This window comes from Rhinopithecus bieti, unplaced genomic scaffold (genome assembly GCF_001698545.2).
Source record: "Rhinopithecus bieti isolate Rb0 unplaced genomic scaffold, ASM169854v2 scaffold_8, whole genome shotgun sequence".
Taxonomy (NCBI): domain Eukaryota; kingdom Metazoa; phylum Chordata; class Mammalia; order Primates; family Cercopithecidae; genus Rhinopithecus; species Rhinopithecus bieti.
Window position 1 is genome coordinate 2,875,395 of NW_016803211.1, and position 20,562 is coordinate 2,895,956.

The window sequence follows — 20,562 nt, forward strand, 5'->3', positions numbered from 1 at the left end:
TAGTGTTGAGAAGAATCCATCTCCTTAACTAGGATAATAACTTGGCAAGGGTCCCCAGGCCACCCCTACCCCAGACCTCAGCTTCTGAACTCTGCCATCCATGTTCTTTGGCTTAACTTCTAGGTTCTCCCTCTCACCAACAGAACACCAACCTTGGATCACCTCATTCCATGTGGGGAAAACACAGAATCACTGAGGAGATGTTTGCCTTCTGGTGTCCTGTTCAACACCCTTTCCCTTTGGTTGCAGGAGGACTTAGATACTTGGGCCTTTTAGGTGCATTAATGATCTGGTGCCTCTTCAAATTGGGTCCTGGAAAACGAATCCTAGACAGTTACCACTCTCTTTTCTTTGCCAATAATGGAGAAAGCACAACTTGGAAAATCACCGATAATCCAAACTCACTAAATATTTGCTCAAAATTTGACTTAAAGGGGTGGCTGAGCTCTAACAGGGCTGAAGAGCAGGGACGGAAGCCCCCTGGTGGCCACTGGTGGCCTGGCCTTTGTAGCCCTCAGCTGGTTAGCTGTAGCCTGGAAGACTAATAGAAAGCCCGGCCCTTAACTGGATGCTGAGGATGGCTGGCCTCACACTGCAAGAGCTTTATTAAAGTGGTTCTGGAAAGTATGATTTCTCCATCTCCCTACATTTGCAGGGATGTTTTGGGTGATGTGGGAAGGGTTTGTTTTCTTTTCTTTCTTTTTTTTTTTTTTTTTTTTTTTTTTGGCCAAACTCACTTTCCACTCTTGTACTCTGCTTCTTACATGTTTTCTTAGACTTGAAAGAATAATTTCTCCTTCATTTCAGTTCATTCTTTAGCCTAACAGGACATAAAAGAAATTGGTCCTGGAAAAGCTACCACTCTGTTTTCTTTGCCAGCAATGGAGAAAGCACAACTTGAAAAAAATTCACCAATAATCTGCACATTTTCAAGATCAAAGCGGTTTACAGAAGTATTCAAGACAAACCGGTGAAGTGTTGATCTCCATTTTGTCAGCTGGCCCAAAGAAGCTTCAATGAGGAGAGATGATGTACAGGGATGGGTGGCCTCTCCACCGCAAAGCCAGCTCCCTGCCCAAATGCAAAGAATTGCCCATTCTTCATTTCTTCTAAAGCCTGAGATAATAAACGAGGTCACTGCCAAGCTCTAAAGTAAACATCGTTATGACACATTCTGCCACCATAACTAGGGATTCCTCAGCTATTAGTCAGACCTCGACAGCAGGCTCCATTCCCAAACCAGGACTGAGACCCTCCTGAATTCTTGAGCCATGATGTGCCTGTGCACTAGTCGTCAGAGTCTCCAGCAAAGACTGAAGCATGTGTATGGCCGTTTCCCCTCTGCCAGGAATAGTTCCTAAAGGGGCATTGCATTGTCATGCTTGCTATAAAATACGGCCATTGACATTTGCTCTGTTCCTGGTGCCTGAAGGGGAATGATTGCCATCACACACAGGCTTCATGAGAGCAGCAGCTGGTCACCCTTGTTGTCTGTGTCTTCATGGTGCAGTTTCTCTCCAGTGTATCCTAGCTGCCTCTTTCCAACCCTTCTCAGAACAAGCCCCAACAAGCCCCCACCACCCCCTGCTTCCACTCCTAGGATCGTGGTCTCCATCCATCTTCCTGAGCACTAAGAAAAAGTGTGCCTTTTCTGGAAAGCCAATTTTATGGTCTAAAGTTCACTTTATTCATTCTCCTGGTTTTCTCATCTTAGGAGTGCTTGCTCCTCAATCATGTTAAAGATAATCAGTGTGCCATTTTCTTCTTTTATCTCTTCAAACAGTAAAACTTTTGCTCTTCCCTTTGAAATACCACTAGTGGCATCTTAAACTTATTTTTAGATGTGTGGGAATGTTCCAGACAAAATCGATGCTTGACACAGATAAAGCCCTGAGTGTGTTTACCATGGGTAGAAGAAAATGAGTGTTTGAATGTGGAAGGTGCACAGCCATGTTTCTGGGTGCAGTATGGCTTCCTTTCATCTGGAAAAAGGAAACAAGCATTGTTGATAATAATATGCAGATGTTCAGCTCCAAATGAGGACATATTGCTAATTAGCTATATTGTTAGTTTGTTTTAAGGAGTGAGGCTGTAGTGACATTAATTACAATCTCTGCTGTTTGTTGTTCAAAGTCTATGAGACCAAATGCATTGTAATATCTTCTTTAATATCTTCAGTAGACGATTCCCAGGGTTTTTTTTCTTTAGAATCCCACATAAAAGCTACATTAGGGGTAATGAGGCTTGTAGCCTCAGCCTAATTAAAACAAAATCTAACTAGGTCCTGTTACCCAATGATAACTTTAGCCATCATTATCATCAACTAGTACCTATTGGTTGCCCCCTGAGCTTGTGAAATTGGGGGAGGGAGGAGGGAGTTTGGAGACTGAAGATAGGGCCTGTTCTTTGCTTTTCAGAAATTTGCCAGCCAGTGTGCCTCCAAGAAGTCTACCTGGTTGTGTTAATCTGGGGAACAGTTACCAGTTTTTGCCTTAAAGAGAAAAAGTACTAAACTTTCCTAGACAGCCACAATTTGTCACTGATTTGTGCCTCTTCTGGAGGTTCTGAAAGTGGTGAAATCAACCCTGTTCTTCAGATTCCAGTCCTTGGTTGGTGTTTGCAGAATAGGGCAGGTGGCTATTTGTAGACTGGGACAACGATGCTTAGCACATTTTTTCCAAAAGAGGATGCATCGCCCATTTCCATAGCTTTATCTTCCCCCTATTGTAGTGCTTATCCTAATTTGCCCCGTGGCTTGGATGTCCAAAAACCCTCACTCCCTCTCTTTTGTATTCATCTGCCTGTGTCAAATGACCAGCTGGGAGACTCTGGCCATTCTGAGCCCTCTGACCCTAGATGTGGCTATGGCCATCCACCTTGGTCACAAACACAGCCATGATGGGCAGCGCCAGGTATGCAGTGGCTGGAGGCAGTGATTGGACATTCTTGGTGTTGGACCAGGATGTACTTAGTATAAAGGACACAAGTGATTGAAACGAGTGGATTTGTCATCTGAGAAAAACTGCACCCCGCCTAAAGATGAGAGGTTTTCTCTTCTCGGTTCACCTCAGCATAGCTTTCCCACGGGCATCCAGGGCCAGCTGATGACAATGAGGAAGGAGGGATGAGATCCCAGCACCATGTAGCTTCAGCAAACCTCCAAGTGCCCCAGAGGATGCCACCAGGGAAGTAGCAGCCTGGTGGACAAGTCGCAGCACAGTATGATAGAAAGCTGTCAGACCAAAGGCTGGTGGGCTGAGACTGCGTGTTGGGCCCGATGTGTATAATATTTAACTCCGTTAGTTCATCTGAAAGCAGCAGGTGTCTCTGATCGTTACTCTCACTGCATCTCAGCTCTGAAACCCTTTGGATCTATAAACCACAGCTTTGTCAGACCTCAGAGACTCCTTCACCAGGATTGCAAAGCTCCTGGACCCCTCCCCAGATCCCTGTTCTCTTAACCTGATGCATCTACTGCACATTTAACAAGCCCTTCAAACATTGCTTCCTCTGAAAACCTTTCTTTCTTTTTAATACCAATTTGCAAAGTAAGGAGTTTTATAATACCTACCTCAAATGGTGACAGTAATTTTTCTGGATTTCTCTCCTTCATGAGTATCCTCATGAATTTTGATAGATTCAGTGTACATTAGTCAAGTACAATCTCTTTTTTTGGTCCAAATTCTCTGATCTGTGAGCAATGGGGACCTGTCAAGCTGGCTCCTGTGTTCTTTCAAGACTACCCTGTTAGTCATTGAAAGCTTCCTTGCTTCTTGTTGCAGGAAAGTATCCCAAATTCATCTGTGCCTTCCCCGCCCAAGCTCTGCACTCACCCCATTTGTCCAAGGAATGCTGGTTCCTTTTGGTGAGGAAAAACCTCTTGCAATCATGATAGTATTTGGCTGGTGCAAAAGTAATGCTGGTTTTTGCTATTATTTTCAGTGGCAAAACCTTTATAATTTTCTTGGTCATCATAACTCAAAAATTAAAATCCCAAGAGGGCACATTGCTACTGGTACTGCAGCATTGTCAATGTTAACATTAAGATTAATGATAACAGTAAAAGATATATGGAGGTCACCATTCCAGGACCAGCGCGATAGCTCCATAATGTTATCAGGGACCTAAGCCCGCCATCTTTCCAGTCAGCCACGCTTAGACTACAACCTCCATCCTCAGGCCTGCCAGCTGTCTCATTTCACATCAAGCCCTGTTTCCTCATTTCAGGCAGGACAAAGTGGAAGAGAGAAAGGCAAATGGCAAAACTGAATCTGAAAATTCCTTTTCAGCAGTTCTGTCCAGAACCTTCCACTTACTCCTCTTGGGGCAGAATTGTGTCATATGGTCACATCCAGATGCAGTGCATGCTGGGAAATGTAGTTTTTGCCAGGTCCACAGCCACCTGAAACAAACACCAAGTAAGAAAAAGAGGGGACTAGACACTGGGCAAGCAATTGCAATGTCTGCCACAGTACTGCCATATAAGGCAAAATACTAGGCTGCAAGAACAGGATATTTTTATTACTATTCCTGTTTTAGATAAGTTCTAAAATAATAGAAGGAGAGGAGCACCAAGCAGTAGCTAAATAATTTGGCCAATGAAGATCACCTGCCTCAGCAATTGAACGGTTCATGTGCATAAGCCATTCAGTAGCTGCATTTCTTTTGTTTTCCTTCTCCTTGCTAGTCACAGCTCTGAAATTATAGTCACAAGAGGAAACATTGCGGCTGGTACTGCAGCATTGTGAATGTTAACTCATAGATAGTTAACTCAATGTTAACTCATTGTCAGTGTTAACTCATAGATTGATGTTCAACTCAAAGACACATTGTGGGTAAAGCAATATTTTCCCAAACTGAGCAGACCCCCTTGTATCACTTTAACTGGGGCGGAATGAATTCAATGGCATTTTGGAAAGAATGGTCATGTTTCTTTCCTTAAATTCCCAGACTTTCCTAAGATATCATTTTCAGAGAAGAATGTTTGCTTGCCTGAATAAAACACAAAATATTTTACTTTTAACCTTGAGATCCACCCCTGTTGAAAATCTTTACTCTGCTGGAATAATTCAAGTGGAATACTCAGTGAGTGAACTTGGTGATAGCTGGACTGATGTCCTCAACCAGGACCTCCAACGGGGCCTCTGCAAGGAGGATGTGCAGTATGTCCCTTTGAGAAGAGATGAAGAAAGGTTTTCTTCTGCATTACTCTAGGATATTCTGTCTGTTGTCTCCTACTCTAGATTTAAAGTCTAGATGACTAAAATAATGGCTACTCTTAAATCTTGTTATTGATTGAATAAAACAGGGTTTCATTCTATATGGGCCATCCTTAGCCACACTTCCCTTATCCTAGGATTTCCAGTCTCTTAACAGCTTGGGGGCATGCCGTTGCAAGGAGGCAAGGTTTCTAGTTAAATATGTTTTGGAAGAGGTGCAAGAGTAACTCAGATGTTCAGAGATTGTGATTAGCATTTCTTTATTACTTAGCATCTTCCAAATACTTTACAAACACCAAGCCTGTGTCTGGGGGGCAGGGAAGTTCGGAGAGATAGAGAAATGCCACAATTGTGTGCATAACTGAAGCCAAAACATACTTCAGCCCCAGTTATCTGACTATTCCCGGCAGAGGTATTTGTGGCCAGAACTGCCCAGCCAGTGGCCCTAATGTGACGCTTCTCTTTCCATGTGTAGACACAACCTAACCCAAGTATCTTGACTAATCCTGCGGGGAGGGTACAGGGCTCTTCTTATTATCTAATCTGCTTTACATGCAAGGTCCTTGAGTCCTAGAGAGTTTAAGGGGTTTGCTTGGTCTGGGGCTAAGCCAGAAGCACTGTGGTGGTGGATTTCCTACCAGGAAAAATTCAAGAGTCACATCAATCAATCAATCAAACTTAGTCCGTGTTTTTTCAGACATCTAGGCAAAATGTTAAAGAGTAGCAAAAACACATTTTCTACTTCTTCTAAAATGTAAGTGTTCATAGTAGAAAGAGTACTACATCACAGGGGAAAGGAAAGAGAGCCCCATTTTTAACCTAATTAAGCAGTATACCTCCATTGTGGCAATGAAGTTAGGGCTTGATTTACAAGAAGTACTAAAGCAATTGGGAAGCAAATTCTGGGCCCCTTCCAAGATTCGTAATCCTAAATCCTACACAAGGAATTCTCCGTGACAATCTAACTGTCCCCCCTAATGTTGCTGGAGAAGTTTTAGGGTCGGAGATTAAGGGAAAAAAGCAAGGGAACAAATACATTCAGCTATCTCCCCTTTGGGATGTCATAGAGACGTCCCCCCCCTTTTTTTTTTATGTTAAGAATAGATAGCATGCTCTCTCTCCTCTCTTCTCTTCTCTTTTCTTCTCTTCCCTTCGTTTCTCTCCTCTTCTCTCTCCTTCTCTTTCTCTCTTCTCTTCTCTTTCTCTCTTCTCTTCTTTCTCTCTCTTTCTCTCTCTCAGTGCTAGGCTCAAAAACAATCCACTTGGCTCTGTTGCATTGAGTAATGTCTCAAAATGTCAGGGCAACTCCCTCTATCGGGATGTGCCAGGAGACGAAAACCATGGCAGAGAGGTGACTGGAAAGGTGAACAAAGACACTGCCTCCGCCCACATCTTCTGAGCTGTGGAAAGGCGAGCAAAAACATGCTGCAGAGTGGCCAGCTTTCCCCTATCACTGCATGTTTTAAAGAGGTGATAGATGAGGTCTCTATCTCCATCCTCCCCTTGGCCTCTTCGAACATTCAGAGGTGGTCTCTGCACCAGTGAGTTTGTTCCTGAGCCCCATTCCTATTTAAACAGATATATAAAAATCCATTCACAGCTGGGCATGATGGAACGTGCCTGTAATCCCAGCTACTCGTGAGGCTGAGGCGGGAGGATTGCTTGAGCCCAGGAGTCTGAGAGTGCAGTGAGCTCGACTGTGCCACTGCACTCCAGCCTGGACAACAGAGCAAGACCCTGTCTCTAAAAAATGACACATAAATAAAAGTAAAAATAATAATCCCTTCCCTAAGGTTAGCTCTCCAAGAAGATATGTATCTGCTAGTGTGTTTCAGCCTCAGTGCTCTTGACCTTGGGTGCTCAGAGTCATGAGTGTTTTTATACCAGATGCAACCCTTTGGCTGGGTCAGAGGCACTGTGGTGGGGGGCAGAGAGGGCGTGTGGAGACAGTGTGCTGAAACATACACTCCCAAACCCCAAAACATGCCCAAGAATAACAAGAACATTAACCACTGACCCAAAGCTTGGTGAAATTCTGTCTCCTTGTCTCTCTCCACCAGTAAACATGAAAATGCTATCCCTGAAGGCTGGAGTAAATCTTCTGTGAGAGGAGAGGGGAGAAAAAGAAAGGCTGGTTTGGAAAAGGAGTCCAGCAACTTCTATACTCTTCAATCACTAGAGAAATTTCCCCATAGTGATAAAGAAATGGAGACATTTTCACACCTGGGAAAAACAATGGGCTTGCACTTTTCAGTATAAAATCATTAGATTTCAGAATGCCTTTTCATGACTTTTTCTTTGACTATTCCCGTCTCTTCATCCTCATCACCTATGGTTCTTCCCTCCTTCCCTCTACAACAGCTTCGCTGGGGCATTCTGTTTCTCAAACCAGCCAAACTCATTCCCATCCTGGACTTGAGTGCTCCCTTTGCTGTTCCCTTTGCTAAAATGTCCTTCCCCCAGATTATTGCAGGGTGCCACCTTCTCTTGTTCACATCTTGCCTCAAGTGTCACCTTCTCTGAGGGGTTCTCCCTGACCACCCATCTAAGGTTTTCCCCAGCCACTCTCCATCATCCTCTTTCTTTTCTTCTTGGCGGTCACCATTCTGTGATCTGATCTTATTTATTTATCTATGTACTTATTGTTTATTTCCTTCACCTAGTTGTGCATTTCAAAATAATAGGTCTCATGTCTATCCTGTTTATTGCTGTATCTCCTATGCCTAACATGGTTGGCATTTGTTGATTAGATGGATGGGTGTGTGGGTGGAAGGATGGATGGATGGATGGGTGGATAGATGGATATGTGAATGGATGTATGGATGGGTTGATGGACAAATGGACAGACAAATGGATGAATATATGTAATCAATAATATGGCCCGAGAACTTTATCCAGCTTGGTCAGATCTTTCGTTCCATACCCTACACAAAAGAAAGCAACTCTGGACACTAGAACTATAACTAAAGCCAAGGTGGTTAATCAGTTGAAGCTGTGAGAAGAGAAACATAATTTGGTTCCAGCTTTAAATGAGCACCTATTCTCCTTCAAAATAGTGTTTTCATTTTTAAAGTACTTTGAAGCTTAATAAATAGCCCATAACTCATTAACCCTCAGAAAATTCCCAAGTAGCAGGCTGGAAGAAGTTTTCTGATGATCTGGCTTTTAAGACATGAAGAAACTAAACCATGGGGTTGCAAAACGAGTTTGGAATGTCCTACTGGCTTAATTTCAGCCACTGGAATTGTCCTTGCTCCTGAATATAATGGACTGTTAAGGGTGACGTTTTTAAATCATGTGTCTCTTTAATAGGTGTTTGTTTGCTTGTTTGTTTGTTTGTTTTAGAATAACCTCAACGTGGGAAGTGACTCCACATCAGAAACCAGCTTTTCTGTCTCCAAAGAAGAACCAAGGGAGCGTCTGGACCACCAGGCTGCACACCAACCCTTCCCCAGACCGCGATTCCGACAAGAGATGGGGCACCCTTCGTTGCAAAGAGATGGCCCCAGATCCTTTCTCCTTGATCTACCAAACTTTCCAGATCTTTCCAAAGCTGATATCAATGGGCAGAATCCAAATATCCAGGTAATTCTTGGCACATGGAAGGTAGAAGATAACAAAACAGTCCATCTTCTGTTTTCTGATGATTCCAGTGGAAACCGCTGCCTTACCTCACTTTTCTTCTTAAACCCTTAATGATTCCTGCTTAAGATCATGTTATCTCCATAAGAACAGTGCTGCATTTCATTAAGCGACACCCGTGATTGTGAGATGCACCGTTATTTTGTGAACCACTCAAAAGAAGAAAACACTACCAATTAAAGTACAACACACCAAGGATTACAAAATACATACTAATGTAAGAGACAGTGAAATATTAAAGCAAAACAAAACAAAATAGTCTGAAATATAAAAACAAAACAAAACAAAATTGATGAAATGTGGCAGTTTTAGGAAAAGGCCAATCTGACCTGGGAACAGATTGGGCAAATGATTTCAAACATTTCAAAGCACTTAGGAAAGCTCTTTCTCTTAATGCCCCTCTAAACTTGCCTTGGACACCAGAAATTCCTTCACAAAGAGACAAGCTTCCATTACTCTAAAGTATACATGACTTACAAAACAATAAGAGGAAGGAAGTTGAGAATAGGAGTTCCTAGAGGAGAGATGGCTATCTTCCACTAAGATGGGATCTGATGAAGCAGTAGGAAATGAAATGTTAAGGAAAGGGTGACTGGGTTAAAAATAATAACTTTCATCTACACTGAAATAGCTCAGTATACTTTACAAAGCAAATCTTGATCTGATTTGACCCTCCCAACACCCTCATGAAGGAGACAAAGCCCGTGCCATTTTTCTAATACTATCAGTAATGCACCAGATACTCAGGAAGTTACTGTTTGGTTTACCCAAAGTCACATGGCAGTAAATAGTAGTTGTAGGGTTCAAATCCAGGCTCTCAGACTCTCAACCCACATTCAGAGACAAACTCCTAATTTTGAATGTTGTTTGTACCTTTCTCTGTTTCCTCCCAAAGATGGTCCCTATGATGGTTGAGACAGGCTCATCCCCCGAGCAACCCAGCCCCTATCCTCATATGACTGCTTCCATACTTTTTTTCAAGATGGCCTCACTCAGTCACCCAGGCTAGAATACAACGGCACGATCATAGCTTACTGCAGCCCCTACCTCCCAGGCTCAAGCGATCCTCCCACCTCAACCTCCCGAGTAGCTGGAACTTCAAGTGTGTGCCCCCACATCCAGCCCTTTTTTAAATTTTTTTGTGGAAACAGGGTTTTGCCATATTGCCCAGGCTGGGCTCAAACTCCTGGGCTCAAGCAATCCTCGGCAGGCCTCGGCCTGTCACAGTCCTGGGATTGCAAGTATGAGCCACCATAGCCAGCCCATACTTGTAAGCTTTGCTTCCAATTCTTTATATTTGTATAGGGGCACCTTTTCCATACTTTTTCCTCTCTGGACCAAATGCCAGTTTGCTTACATAGCAGAAAGTTCCTGAAGCTGGACTCAGACCAATTGATCCTTCATTAACTGCTTCTCTCTCCACAGACTAACACCCTCTGCGTGATACGGTTTTAGATCAGGTTTCGTGGACCTGAGTTGTTTTGCTCTTAACACCAATGTCATGGGGGCAGGCAAATCTCACTGAGAACACTTCATTAGAATACCAACCCCCACTGTATATAAAATGCTGCATTAGGTTATAGGAAATTGAAAAATGTAAGCCCTGTTCCCTCCAATGAATTAGATCACTGTGAAGATCCCAGCTACCACATAAAACAGTGCTGGAGGGATCATGAAGACAGAGGAGGAAAAGCACTGTGTCCCAAGGGGGTGGATCTCAACAGGTGGGGAGAAGTCAGACAGGCTCTGTTGATGGTACAGAGTAAAAAATGTTGTGGAGGTCACTGTCGACAACCCATGCACAGAAATCACTGCCTACTGCACAGTCGAGTTATTCTATTTCTGCTCGATACAATCCCTATCTGTAAATTTTCTGTTGGTGATACGGGGGCGGGGAGGGTGGCCAGCATTTTATTGATCTGATGACGTTTTGGCCCTAAAGAAAATAAAATTGTGCTGCATTTCTGGCCTTCTGTTTCTGGAAGACCACAAAAGGTTAGTATTGGTCACTCAGAAAGATGTTCAAAGAAAGAATAAAACAACTGCTACCCCTGGGAGCCCCAGTCTTCTGTCAGCATGTAATTGTGTGTGCATGCACATACACACACCCACACACCACACAGCACTAGCCGCTGCTGCCTCATGCACCACTGCACTTGTGTAAACCAGTTCCCTGGTGGTCCTTTAAAACATGAGGTGCTTTCTACAAGGAGGTGATGGTTTCCGTGTTGGCAGCTCTCACCCCTTTCTCAGAGCACTGTTCTTTTGTTGAAATCCACTGGTTTGACACAGGGCCGATTCAGCCCAGCAGACAGCCCTGCTGGTCCCTGCGGGCCCCGTCAAAGCATTCCCTCTCTCTGGTATCAGAGTGAAGTCAGGTGAGGGGCCCTTCAGTGGGTTGGCTTCCGCTGCCAGGGCTTCTGGCCTCATCTGCCCCTTCCCCTGGCAACCTGCCTTTGCCCCCACCTGGTTCTCCCTAGCTGGAGCCTGGGAGCTGAATGGGAACTTGATACCCGCCCTCCGCACCGCCCCACCCCCTCAGGCTCTGGAAGTGTTTCCCACGCTCCAGGGCTAAGGAAACAGCCTGCACCTTTCCAAAGTGACATCGCTAAGCCCATGCAAGAGGCCACGTCCCCCCTGGGCCTCTTGACTTTCAGGATAGGAAATCCTTCTAAAAGCCCCAACACCTGCTTCTGTAGAGCATTTTAACTCCCAGGAGTCAGGCAGCCTCGGTCCCAAGTGAATCAGACAATTCTATTTTAAGACTGGCTTCAAGCTGTGGAAGTGAGGAGGGGAAAAAAATGCACAAAATAGAAATAAATGGCCTCAGACTCCTAAACTGAATCTCCATATAAAATTGCAAACAATATAAGAGGTTGGGTTTTATTGAAAACAAAAATCATTCAAGAAAGAAAGTGAATCCCCCAGAACAAGTTAGACTTTGGTATCCTTGGCTGGGTTTTCAGTCTGCAGCTGATAGTCAGTTATCAGAGACAAAAATCTCTGAAATAAATGCGTTATTAGGCTTACTGCATCGGTTCATTACTACACTAGCTATTCACAACCAAATACTCTCTTTTCTGGATCAAGTTGAGATTAGTATTCATTTCAATCAATATACTTACTTCTTTTCTCCCATCAAGAGGGACTTAAAAATAGTCATGTAAAGGCCTTTTTTTCCTTGCACAGACATATTGCATGGCCACAGGCCTTTTTAGTGCCACAAGATACAATCAGATGAGTTGGCCAGGGTTACAGTTGTACATGCTTCTACTTTTGCTTTTGCCTCCTCCTTTTTCTCTAAAATACTTTTAGAGGAATGGCAAGTCTGGCTGGATAAGAATCAAGAAATTTCTCTGCCCAGGACATGGACCCATGCCCCTATAAAGACAAGCCTGTTCAGCTCAGATTCTCATGGGGTACTGCTGTCAATATATGGAGGCAGATTGACTTGTGTTTGGGATCAGGCACCACCATTTAGTCAGCCAGACTTGACCTCTGTAGCCCCATGCAGGTTTACTGGACCTCTCTGTACCTCAGTTTCCTTGTCTATAAAATTGGAATGACAGTACTACCTATGAGTAACTATGTAGTATAATACTACATGTAAGTGTGATTTTCTGTGAGGATTCAATGAGATCATCCATATGAAGTACTTAGCACAGGGCCCAATATAGGATAAGCTTCCCAAAACTGATAGATGCTGGTTGGTGATGATATTGGAGATGAAGATGACAGAGAAAACATATATAAAAATAATTGGGAATCAGAAGAACTGGTTCAGAGACCAACACTATACCTTCCTTGCTGTTTACCTCGGGACGTTGAATTCTCCAAGCCAGTTTGTGTGCCTGAAAATTGGGTCTAAGTTGTGTAGAAGGGACAATAATGCCTGGACTGATGTGCTGTAAGTCTCAAAGCAGTAACCACAGTTAGCTGGGGTTGCTACCCTTGTTCTTAAAGCATCAGCAGGTCTGAGAAGAGGAAATTAGATATCTTCCTGGTCCATTTTGTGTTCTTTCCATGGCAATTGTTGAGAAAGAAGGGGTAGAATGATCTGGATTTAAAACCATTGTTGGAGACATGTCCTTGGATGCTCTGTGCTCCTGAGGAAATCCTTTTCCTCTCTGGAAAATACCTGCCCATTCCCACGACTTTCCACAGCTCACAAGGCTTAGAGGACCAACAAGCAAGAAGGCTTTCCTGAGTTTGAAGAGAATGGCCTCTGGATTCTCAGTGGCGTTGGTTTATTATCAGCTAGACTAAGAATGGTGTGGGTTTCCCTGTGGAAAGTGCATTTCCAAGCAAGAACCAAGAGTTTGCTTCTAGTCAATGTATTAATTTTCAAGAGAAGGAAAGCTGATCAAGGTGCATTGGAACTTTTCCTCATTTCCTAAGACAGAATTATCCAAATTATCACTTCTTTTGGACTCTCTTTCTTGGAGCTGGGGAGATTGTGCCAGAAATTGAACTTGCGGCTTTTGAAAGAGTTCCCTTTCTTTTATCATCATGACTTGAGTGTGGAAAAGTCCAGAAGAAAAAAATATACTAAGACACTTCAATTATGTGTGTTAAGGATGAGAAAGGATGGTAAGATCTAGAGTCTTTGTCAGTTTGGAAATTTGTGCTCACTCTGCACCTACAGTTCATCACACTGATCATTATTCAAGACATCTTTATCAACAGATTCTTTGATGCTAAAAAGTGTGTAAATAGAATGAGAGCAATAGGAAACATAAAACGAGCCCTTGCCATTGGAGAAGTCATTGATCACACTCATTAAGTCTTTTTAATTGGATGCCTATAAAACGTCAGGCTCAAGATTAGATTTCTTATTTTGATATGAGCATAAGGTTTTCACTTTGTTAACTGTAGGGAAGGGTGGATCCTAAGATTTGTTTGTTTTGTGTTTTGTTTTTGTTTTAATTCAGTTGAGGCAGTGGCTAGCAATTAAAGGGAAAAATAAACCTCTAAGTGTTGAGATTTAGTCATCGATATAGCTTTTGGAGTAAATTTGTATTTTGCTACTCATTGCCTGGCCAGGCAACAAATCTATTTTGTTTGGATCTGAGCAGCAGTTTGGAGGAAAAAAAAAAATCATATTGACGGTAATAGCTTGAAACATGAAATTGTTTTTATTCCTAGCTTGGAGAAATTGCAGGGCACGTTTTGTTTAAGCAATCCCTTTGACTCCAGTCTGAATACAAATGGAATACCAAAAGTGTTGGGCACATTCCCTCTTATCTCCTACCCATAGACTGATTTCATTACCATAATTGCAGGCTTGCCTGGCTCTTGGCAGCCTCTCCCCTCCAAGACCCTTAATAGCCTTGCAGACAATTGTTGCAGCTCAGTTGTTCCGTCTGTAGGCAGAGGGAGATGGGGCTGCAGAGAAGAAAGGTTATGTCTCCAAAGGCTCAGCATGGCCCTGTCACTGCCCAGCTTGGCTCGGCTCTACCCAGCTGTGTGCTCCTTCTCCACTTGTCTTTCTAAGCTTCTGTGTGGGTCCCTGTTACCATTACTCTCCCACGACCATTCATTCCAGCAAATAGCAATGATACAAGATGTATGATGTATTCCTTTGTTTTTCTTCCCCCTTTTGTTTTTTGTTTGTTTGTTTGTTTTTTGTTTTTTGTTTTTTACTTTTGGGATTACTGAAAAGCTCCACAATTATTTACAAATATGCAAAGGGTGCCTACAAGACTGGAGTAAGGGTGGTGGCATGGGGTAAAGCTAGCAGTGCCCTTCTAGGTGTCCCATGACAGAGGAGAAAGGTGCACTTGGCCTGCTGCAACCTGAGTAGACTCTGGGGTTGAAAGTCACCCTCTTGATCATGTGTCCGGACTCCACAAAACCACAGCCCCGGCCCACTGGCTGGGCAACATCCTTTGAAGTGAGCAGATTTCAAACCTCCCCATTCCTAACACAAAAGGAAGGGGCTGTTTGTCTCAGGGAGGGGCACACCCTGGTGCAGTTTGGCAGAGCATCTCAGCAACTCTCTCAGATGTCAGGTTAGGGCAAAACTGGAAATGCATCTGCCCAGTACATCTTGGGTTGATTACTTGGAGCGCATGTTTCTGATTCATTTGCACATAACTCATCCAGGGGGTGTTGCAAGAGCTATGTGATGGCTAAAGGAACCCAATGCGTCTTTTATTATGTTTTTAAAACAAGTCTTTCTACGTTGATTGTCTCTTGGAACCAAGAAGCTTCTTTCTTCCAGCCCCGTGACAGACTTCAAAATGAGACTTTCGTAAATCTGAGAACAAGTTCTAGCTTTGGCTCTGGGACTATCTACTCTGACCCTAAGGGTTGGTTGAGGAGTGTGCAGTCTAGGGATAAACCATGGGGTGAGTGAAAGTCGTAGCTGGGAAAGCCTGGTCTTGAGGAGCTTGTACTTATGTCTCTATATACCCTGAAGCAACCAACCCCCACCTGCACCTGTGGTCTTGTTGTTTCTTTGGTCTCATGAGGGGACAGTAGCTCTGTCACTTACTTTTTGAGAGACAGTGTGGCAAAGTTAGGGAGAGCATGGGCTCTAGATCCAGACTCCCCATGTCTGCCACTTACTAGCCCTGTGACCTTAGGCAAGTTGTTGATGTCTCTGTGCACCAGGTTTCCCTGGTTGTAAAAGTTATCTGGCAGTCATCTCAAAACTTAATAGTTTGAGACAATGACCATGGGATTGCTGTTGGTCAGGAATTTGACTAGAACTCAGCTGGGAGAGCTTGTCTCTGCTCCATGTGGTGTTGGCTGGAGTGACCCATTGAGGCTGGAAGATCCACGATGGCCCTACTCACATGACTGAGCCCTCAGAGCTAGACATGGGCTGAGAGACCTTGGTTCTTCTCCATGCAACCTCTCTCTTTACATAGTCTCTACACACGTAGTGGTCTAGGGTAGGCTTCCTTGCATAGCGGTTAGAACATTCCAAGAGAATGAAAATGGAAGCTGTAAGGCTTCTGCTAAGATCCGTCACCATTCCACTCCTATCCATTCTGCTGGACAGAGTGAATCACATGGCCAATACAGATCTCCAGGGAGGAGAAATGGGCTCCACCTCTCTCAGTGGGAAATGTGGCACACGCAAACATGGATGGGAGGTCTTTACAAGAGTTAAATAATATAGGTGGAGTATTTAGGATAGTGCCTGGTACAGAGTTTGTGTTCACAAATGTTGTATTTTATTATAATATGATTATTCTGGTATCACTTCAGGAACAAATATAGTACGTGTTTACTTCCTGAATGAAGGGCTTCTCAATACCACATGGAGGAGAGACAAACTCTCCAGGCTCAGCTCTACTCAAATTCCTAACCCACAGCAATCCAACAGTCATTGTTTCCAGCTATTAAGTTTTTAGTCATCAGTAAATCAGGGACTCCAGTGATGAATTTTCCCCTCTCAACCCGAGGCCATGTTCCATCTAGTCATGGAATTCATGTGGACCATCCCTGGAGGTTTTCCATTTGTATCGCTATGCGGTCTCAGCTTTCCTTCACAAGGGATGCATCCATCATTTCCCTCTGCCCTCTCAGACTTTCTTCCAAGGGTCACGTAGCTTGGAGGCTATTGACTCCACATTGACCCTGGCCTATTCTGAATTCTTCAGGTCACCATAGAGGTGGTCGACGGTCCTGACTCCGAAGCAGATAAAGATCAGCATCCGGAGAATAAGCCCAGCTGGTCAGTCCCATCCCCCGACTGGCAGGCCTGGTGGCAGAGGTCCCTGTCCTTGGCCAGGGCAAACAGCGGGGACCAGGACTACAAGTACGACAGTACCTCAGACGACAGCAACTTCCTCAACCCCCCCAGGGGGTGGGACCATACAGCCCCAGGTCACCGGACTTTTGAAACCAAAGAGCAGCCAGAATATGGTGAGTTTACCACCCAGTAATATAAAATTGGTGGGAAGAATAAATGAGGATGATGCCTTGAACATGCAGCCAAGCAAAGCCCTGCTTAGAGCATGTGGCTTTTGGTCTTCTGTGAGGCAAACCTCACAAAGGCTCTGTTCCGCAGAAGCCTGAAGGAGGCACCAGCAGCCACATTTTTCTGGAAAGATTATAATTTTAAATCAAATCATAATCACTGTACCAATTATCTTAAGAGATAATTTTTTTAGGATCTTTGGGGTTCTTTCTGCCTTCCCCACCCCTTAAATTTCAGTTTTATTTCTAAAAATGAAGAAATTATCCAATAAACTTGCTTGTATTTTTTACTGTAAAAATTCATCCTGAAAATCAATGTAGTGAAAGAGATGTATACGGCTGCTTCCTTTGACCAGGCAACTGTGTTATGTTTTATATTGGCAGTGAAGTGGTCCTTGGGAATCCACACGAACGGGTATGTCTCAGGTCTTCAAAGCAACCCCTCCCCCAATAAATTTCAAAACTCCAAGTTGGGACTTCTGGTTTCCTGTGTTTTGGGAGTAGGATAAGTGAGGTAATACCTTCCAAATTCAGTGAGTTAAAATAATAAAAATTCATTTCTCACTTGAGTTGGGATGGGAGACAGGGTAGGAGAACTCAGCTCCACTCAATCATTCAGGGATCCAGCCTCCTCCCATTTTGGAGTTCCATCAACTGTTAGGGCCTGAGAGTTATCCCCTGGATATTCTGTGTCCAGCTGGTGTCCAGGGAAAGAAAGGGAGCTTGGAGGAGGAACACACAGTCGTAAGGCCCTCGGCCTGGAGGTGACACACATCAGATCTACTGAAATTCTGTTGGGAAGACCTGGTCACATGTCCCACCTTGGTGCAAGGGAGGCTGGGAAATGTGTTCTATGTGTGTCCAAGAAAAAGAGGAAACCAATTTAGCAAGCATCTGGCCAGATTTAGTGGGGAATCAGGCAGTTTGTTATAAGAATATTTAATGTCTTACAAATGCACCCATCATCATGCTTTTCTTGTGGCTTCACCATCAGTGGACTTTAGAGTGAGCAGTGTATGAAGAGGATGACTTGTCTTGTACCATTTGCATGCTAACCTTTATCCCCATTTTTCAACAGATAGACCAGTTGTGTATTAGAGACTCATTTCTTCTCATTAATAGAGAATTCTAAGCAACTTCCAAAACAGCAAAACAAAAATATTATTTTGCCACATCATCAGTTGTTCAACCAACATTTATTAAGGGCAAATGTTGTGTCCAGCACTATGCTGGGTACGAAAATGAGCAAGGCATAGTTTGTCCCCAGAGCAGATCTCACCAATCTGTGGATCAAGGGAGAAAATTAAACAATAGAGCAAAATAGTGCCATGGCAGAGATGTACATCATATGCTAGGGTAACAGAAAGAGAACTCTATATCCCTTCCAGCCAGCAGGCTCATGAAACCTTCGCCTTTCCCAAAGGAAGTCGAGTTATCTGCTTTCCAAGAGGAAGGACTTGGGATAATAGCCAACATTTAAATAGTACTTACCATGCACTAGTCCCTGTTCATGGCATTTCACATACATTATTTCATTTAATCAGCTCTCTGAGGCAGATACTGCACTTTACAGATGGGAAAGCTAAAGCCTGGAAAACTTAAGCAACTTAACCTGGAGAGCTAAGACCTGAGACTCACCCCAGGCAGTCTGGGTCCAGAATCTGTCCTCTTGACCACTATACAATTCTGCCTTTCTGGGAAAAAAGTCGCACACCCTTTAGGACAGCAGAAGAATCTAGAAATGAGTGCTTCAGTTGGAAGATAGGAATGGGAGGAAAAGATCAGTGCCATTGAATGAGAGAAGCACAGAGGACCGATTGATGCCAACCTGACATTGCACAGCTTTTGTGGCTTCATCTGTTTGCCCAGCCCACATAGAACACTGTTTCTGAGAGTAGAGCTCAGACACCTGGCATCAGAATCATTCAGTTGCATGTTTACAAATGCCAATCTTGGGCCGCAACCCTTTCCCTATATACCTCAAAGTGTGGCCCCCAGAACCAGCACGACTAGCATCACGTGGAAATGCAAATGTTTCAAGCTTGACTCCACACCTACTGAGTCAGACACTCTGGAATAGGACCCAGAAATCTATTTGAACAAGCCCCCCAGGCACTCTGCTGCATTGAGCACCTCTGTTTGAGATGAATGGTTCTCCACCTTGGTTGCTCATTATACTCACCTGGAGAATTGTTTAAAATCCCGATGCCTAGACCTCTCCCCAAACCAGGTGAATTGGGATCTCTGGGGATGGGTCCCAGGCATCATTGTCTTTTAAAGCTCCAAGGATGACTTCAGTGTTCAGCCCAGGTTGAAGGCCACTGCTTTCCATCTCCTGAATGAGAAGGTCTAGAAGTGACACCTGGAGTCCGTTGTTGTTTGTGTCTTTGTTTCTTTCCTTTTTCAATCAGGGTCACCAGATGATTCTCTTGCACACTGAAGTTTGAAGACCACCACTAGAAACAACTTTTTCATCTAAAGCCTTTACAGAGTACAGTTTGCTGAATTTATGAGCATTAAGAACACCCCCTCTATTTCCATCTTGAGGCTAGAATTTGCCCTACGGCAGTTACTGTGGCTACCTCAGCCACCCGCACCTCCAGCCTCCTAGACCTAGAGTACCATTGAGCTCCCCACATCAGGAGCTCACAGCATGCCTGGGCCATGGAGAAGCTCCCATCCTGTATTATTTCAAAGTACCTCCTAGTATCTTCCCCATCATTAGACTGGACATCGGGATTGCTGCTTTATAAATAAAGTCGTGTTCTGTACGGTACCTCTAAAGCAGTGCTTCTCAGACTTTCATACATGAATAGCCCCAGGGGCTTGTTAAAATGCACTTTCGATGCAGTAGGTGTAAGAAAAGGGCAGAAGCCTGGGTGAAACTGAGACTGCTGGCCCTCCAACCACACTTTGAGTAGCAAAACTCTATACCCATTGTAGGTGCTTAGTAGCATTAGGCAGAATGAATGAATGAGTGATCATTGCGTCCCAGGATAGTCCACATTCTGGAATTCATGTTTTCCAGAATTCCATACAGCATCAGATAAACTGAGAATTCCCCTTTTCTTTCTGTTTTCTTTATTTTTATTTATTTAATTTTTTTTTAAGACATGGGTCTCACCCTGTTGCCCAGGCTGGAGTGCAGTGGTGTGATCAGAGCTCACCAAAGCCTCCAACTCCTGGGCTCAAGCAGTCCTCCCACCTCAGCCTCCAAAAGTGCTGGGATTTTTATCCCACAGACCCACTTTTATTGCAGTCAACAGGAAACTTGGAGCAATTTCTAAGTATTTATCCCTATATTGGGTGCTGTTGTGGAGGAAACAGAAAGAGAACATATCACCCAGGAAGGAGAGGTTCATGCAACAGCAAAGCAGTGCAAGTCACTGTATCTTGGGGCTTGCAGCCTCGTCGGAGACAGGCTAAAATTGCCACAGGAGCTGGCCTTCATGGAGGGGATAGATCTCAAGAGTTTTGAAGGTAGAATTTTTAGTAAGAATTTAAATATTTGTCCGCAAGGAGTATTTCTAAATATCCTAGGTGAAATACATATAGGATACAATGGCATCTGTAGAATAAATTACAAAATACGCAACAGAAGACAGACCTCACTTGTGATGATGAAAACACATGTGATGATGCTGTGAGTCAGCTCAACTGTGGAAAGTATGTGTTTGAGATGCTGCATTTTAAATCCTTTCTGTGTAGATACTTGGAGTATCCAGGGCAAAGAGAGAGTTCCAAATATATATATATATATATATATATA

The 20,562-nt window shown here is 43.8% G+C and overlaps 1 protein-coding gene across 2 annotated transcripts in view; it reads left to right on the top strand.

Annotated features, from left to right (window-relative positions):
- Positions 1-20,562, top strand: part of ISM1 (isthmin 1) — a 78,551-nt gene that overhangs the window by 40,405 nt on the left and 17,584 nt on the right. For both annotated transcript variants that reach the window (XM_017869302.1, XM_017869306.1), the window contains exons 2-3: positions 8,565-8,804; positions 16,475-16,739. In XM_017869302.1, the coding sequence (XP_017724791.1) occupies positions 8,565-8,804; positions 16,475-16,739 (505 nt within the window). The remainder of the gene's footprint in view (positions 1-8,564; positions 8,805-16,474; positions 16,740-20,562) is intronic.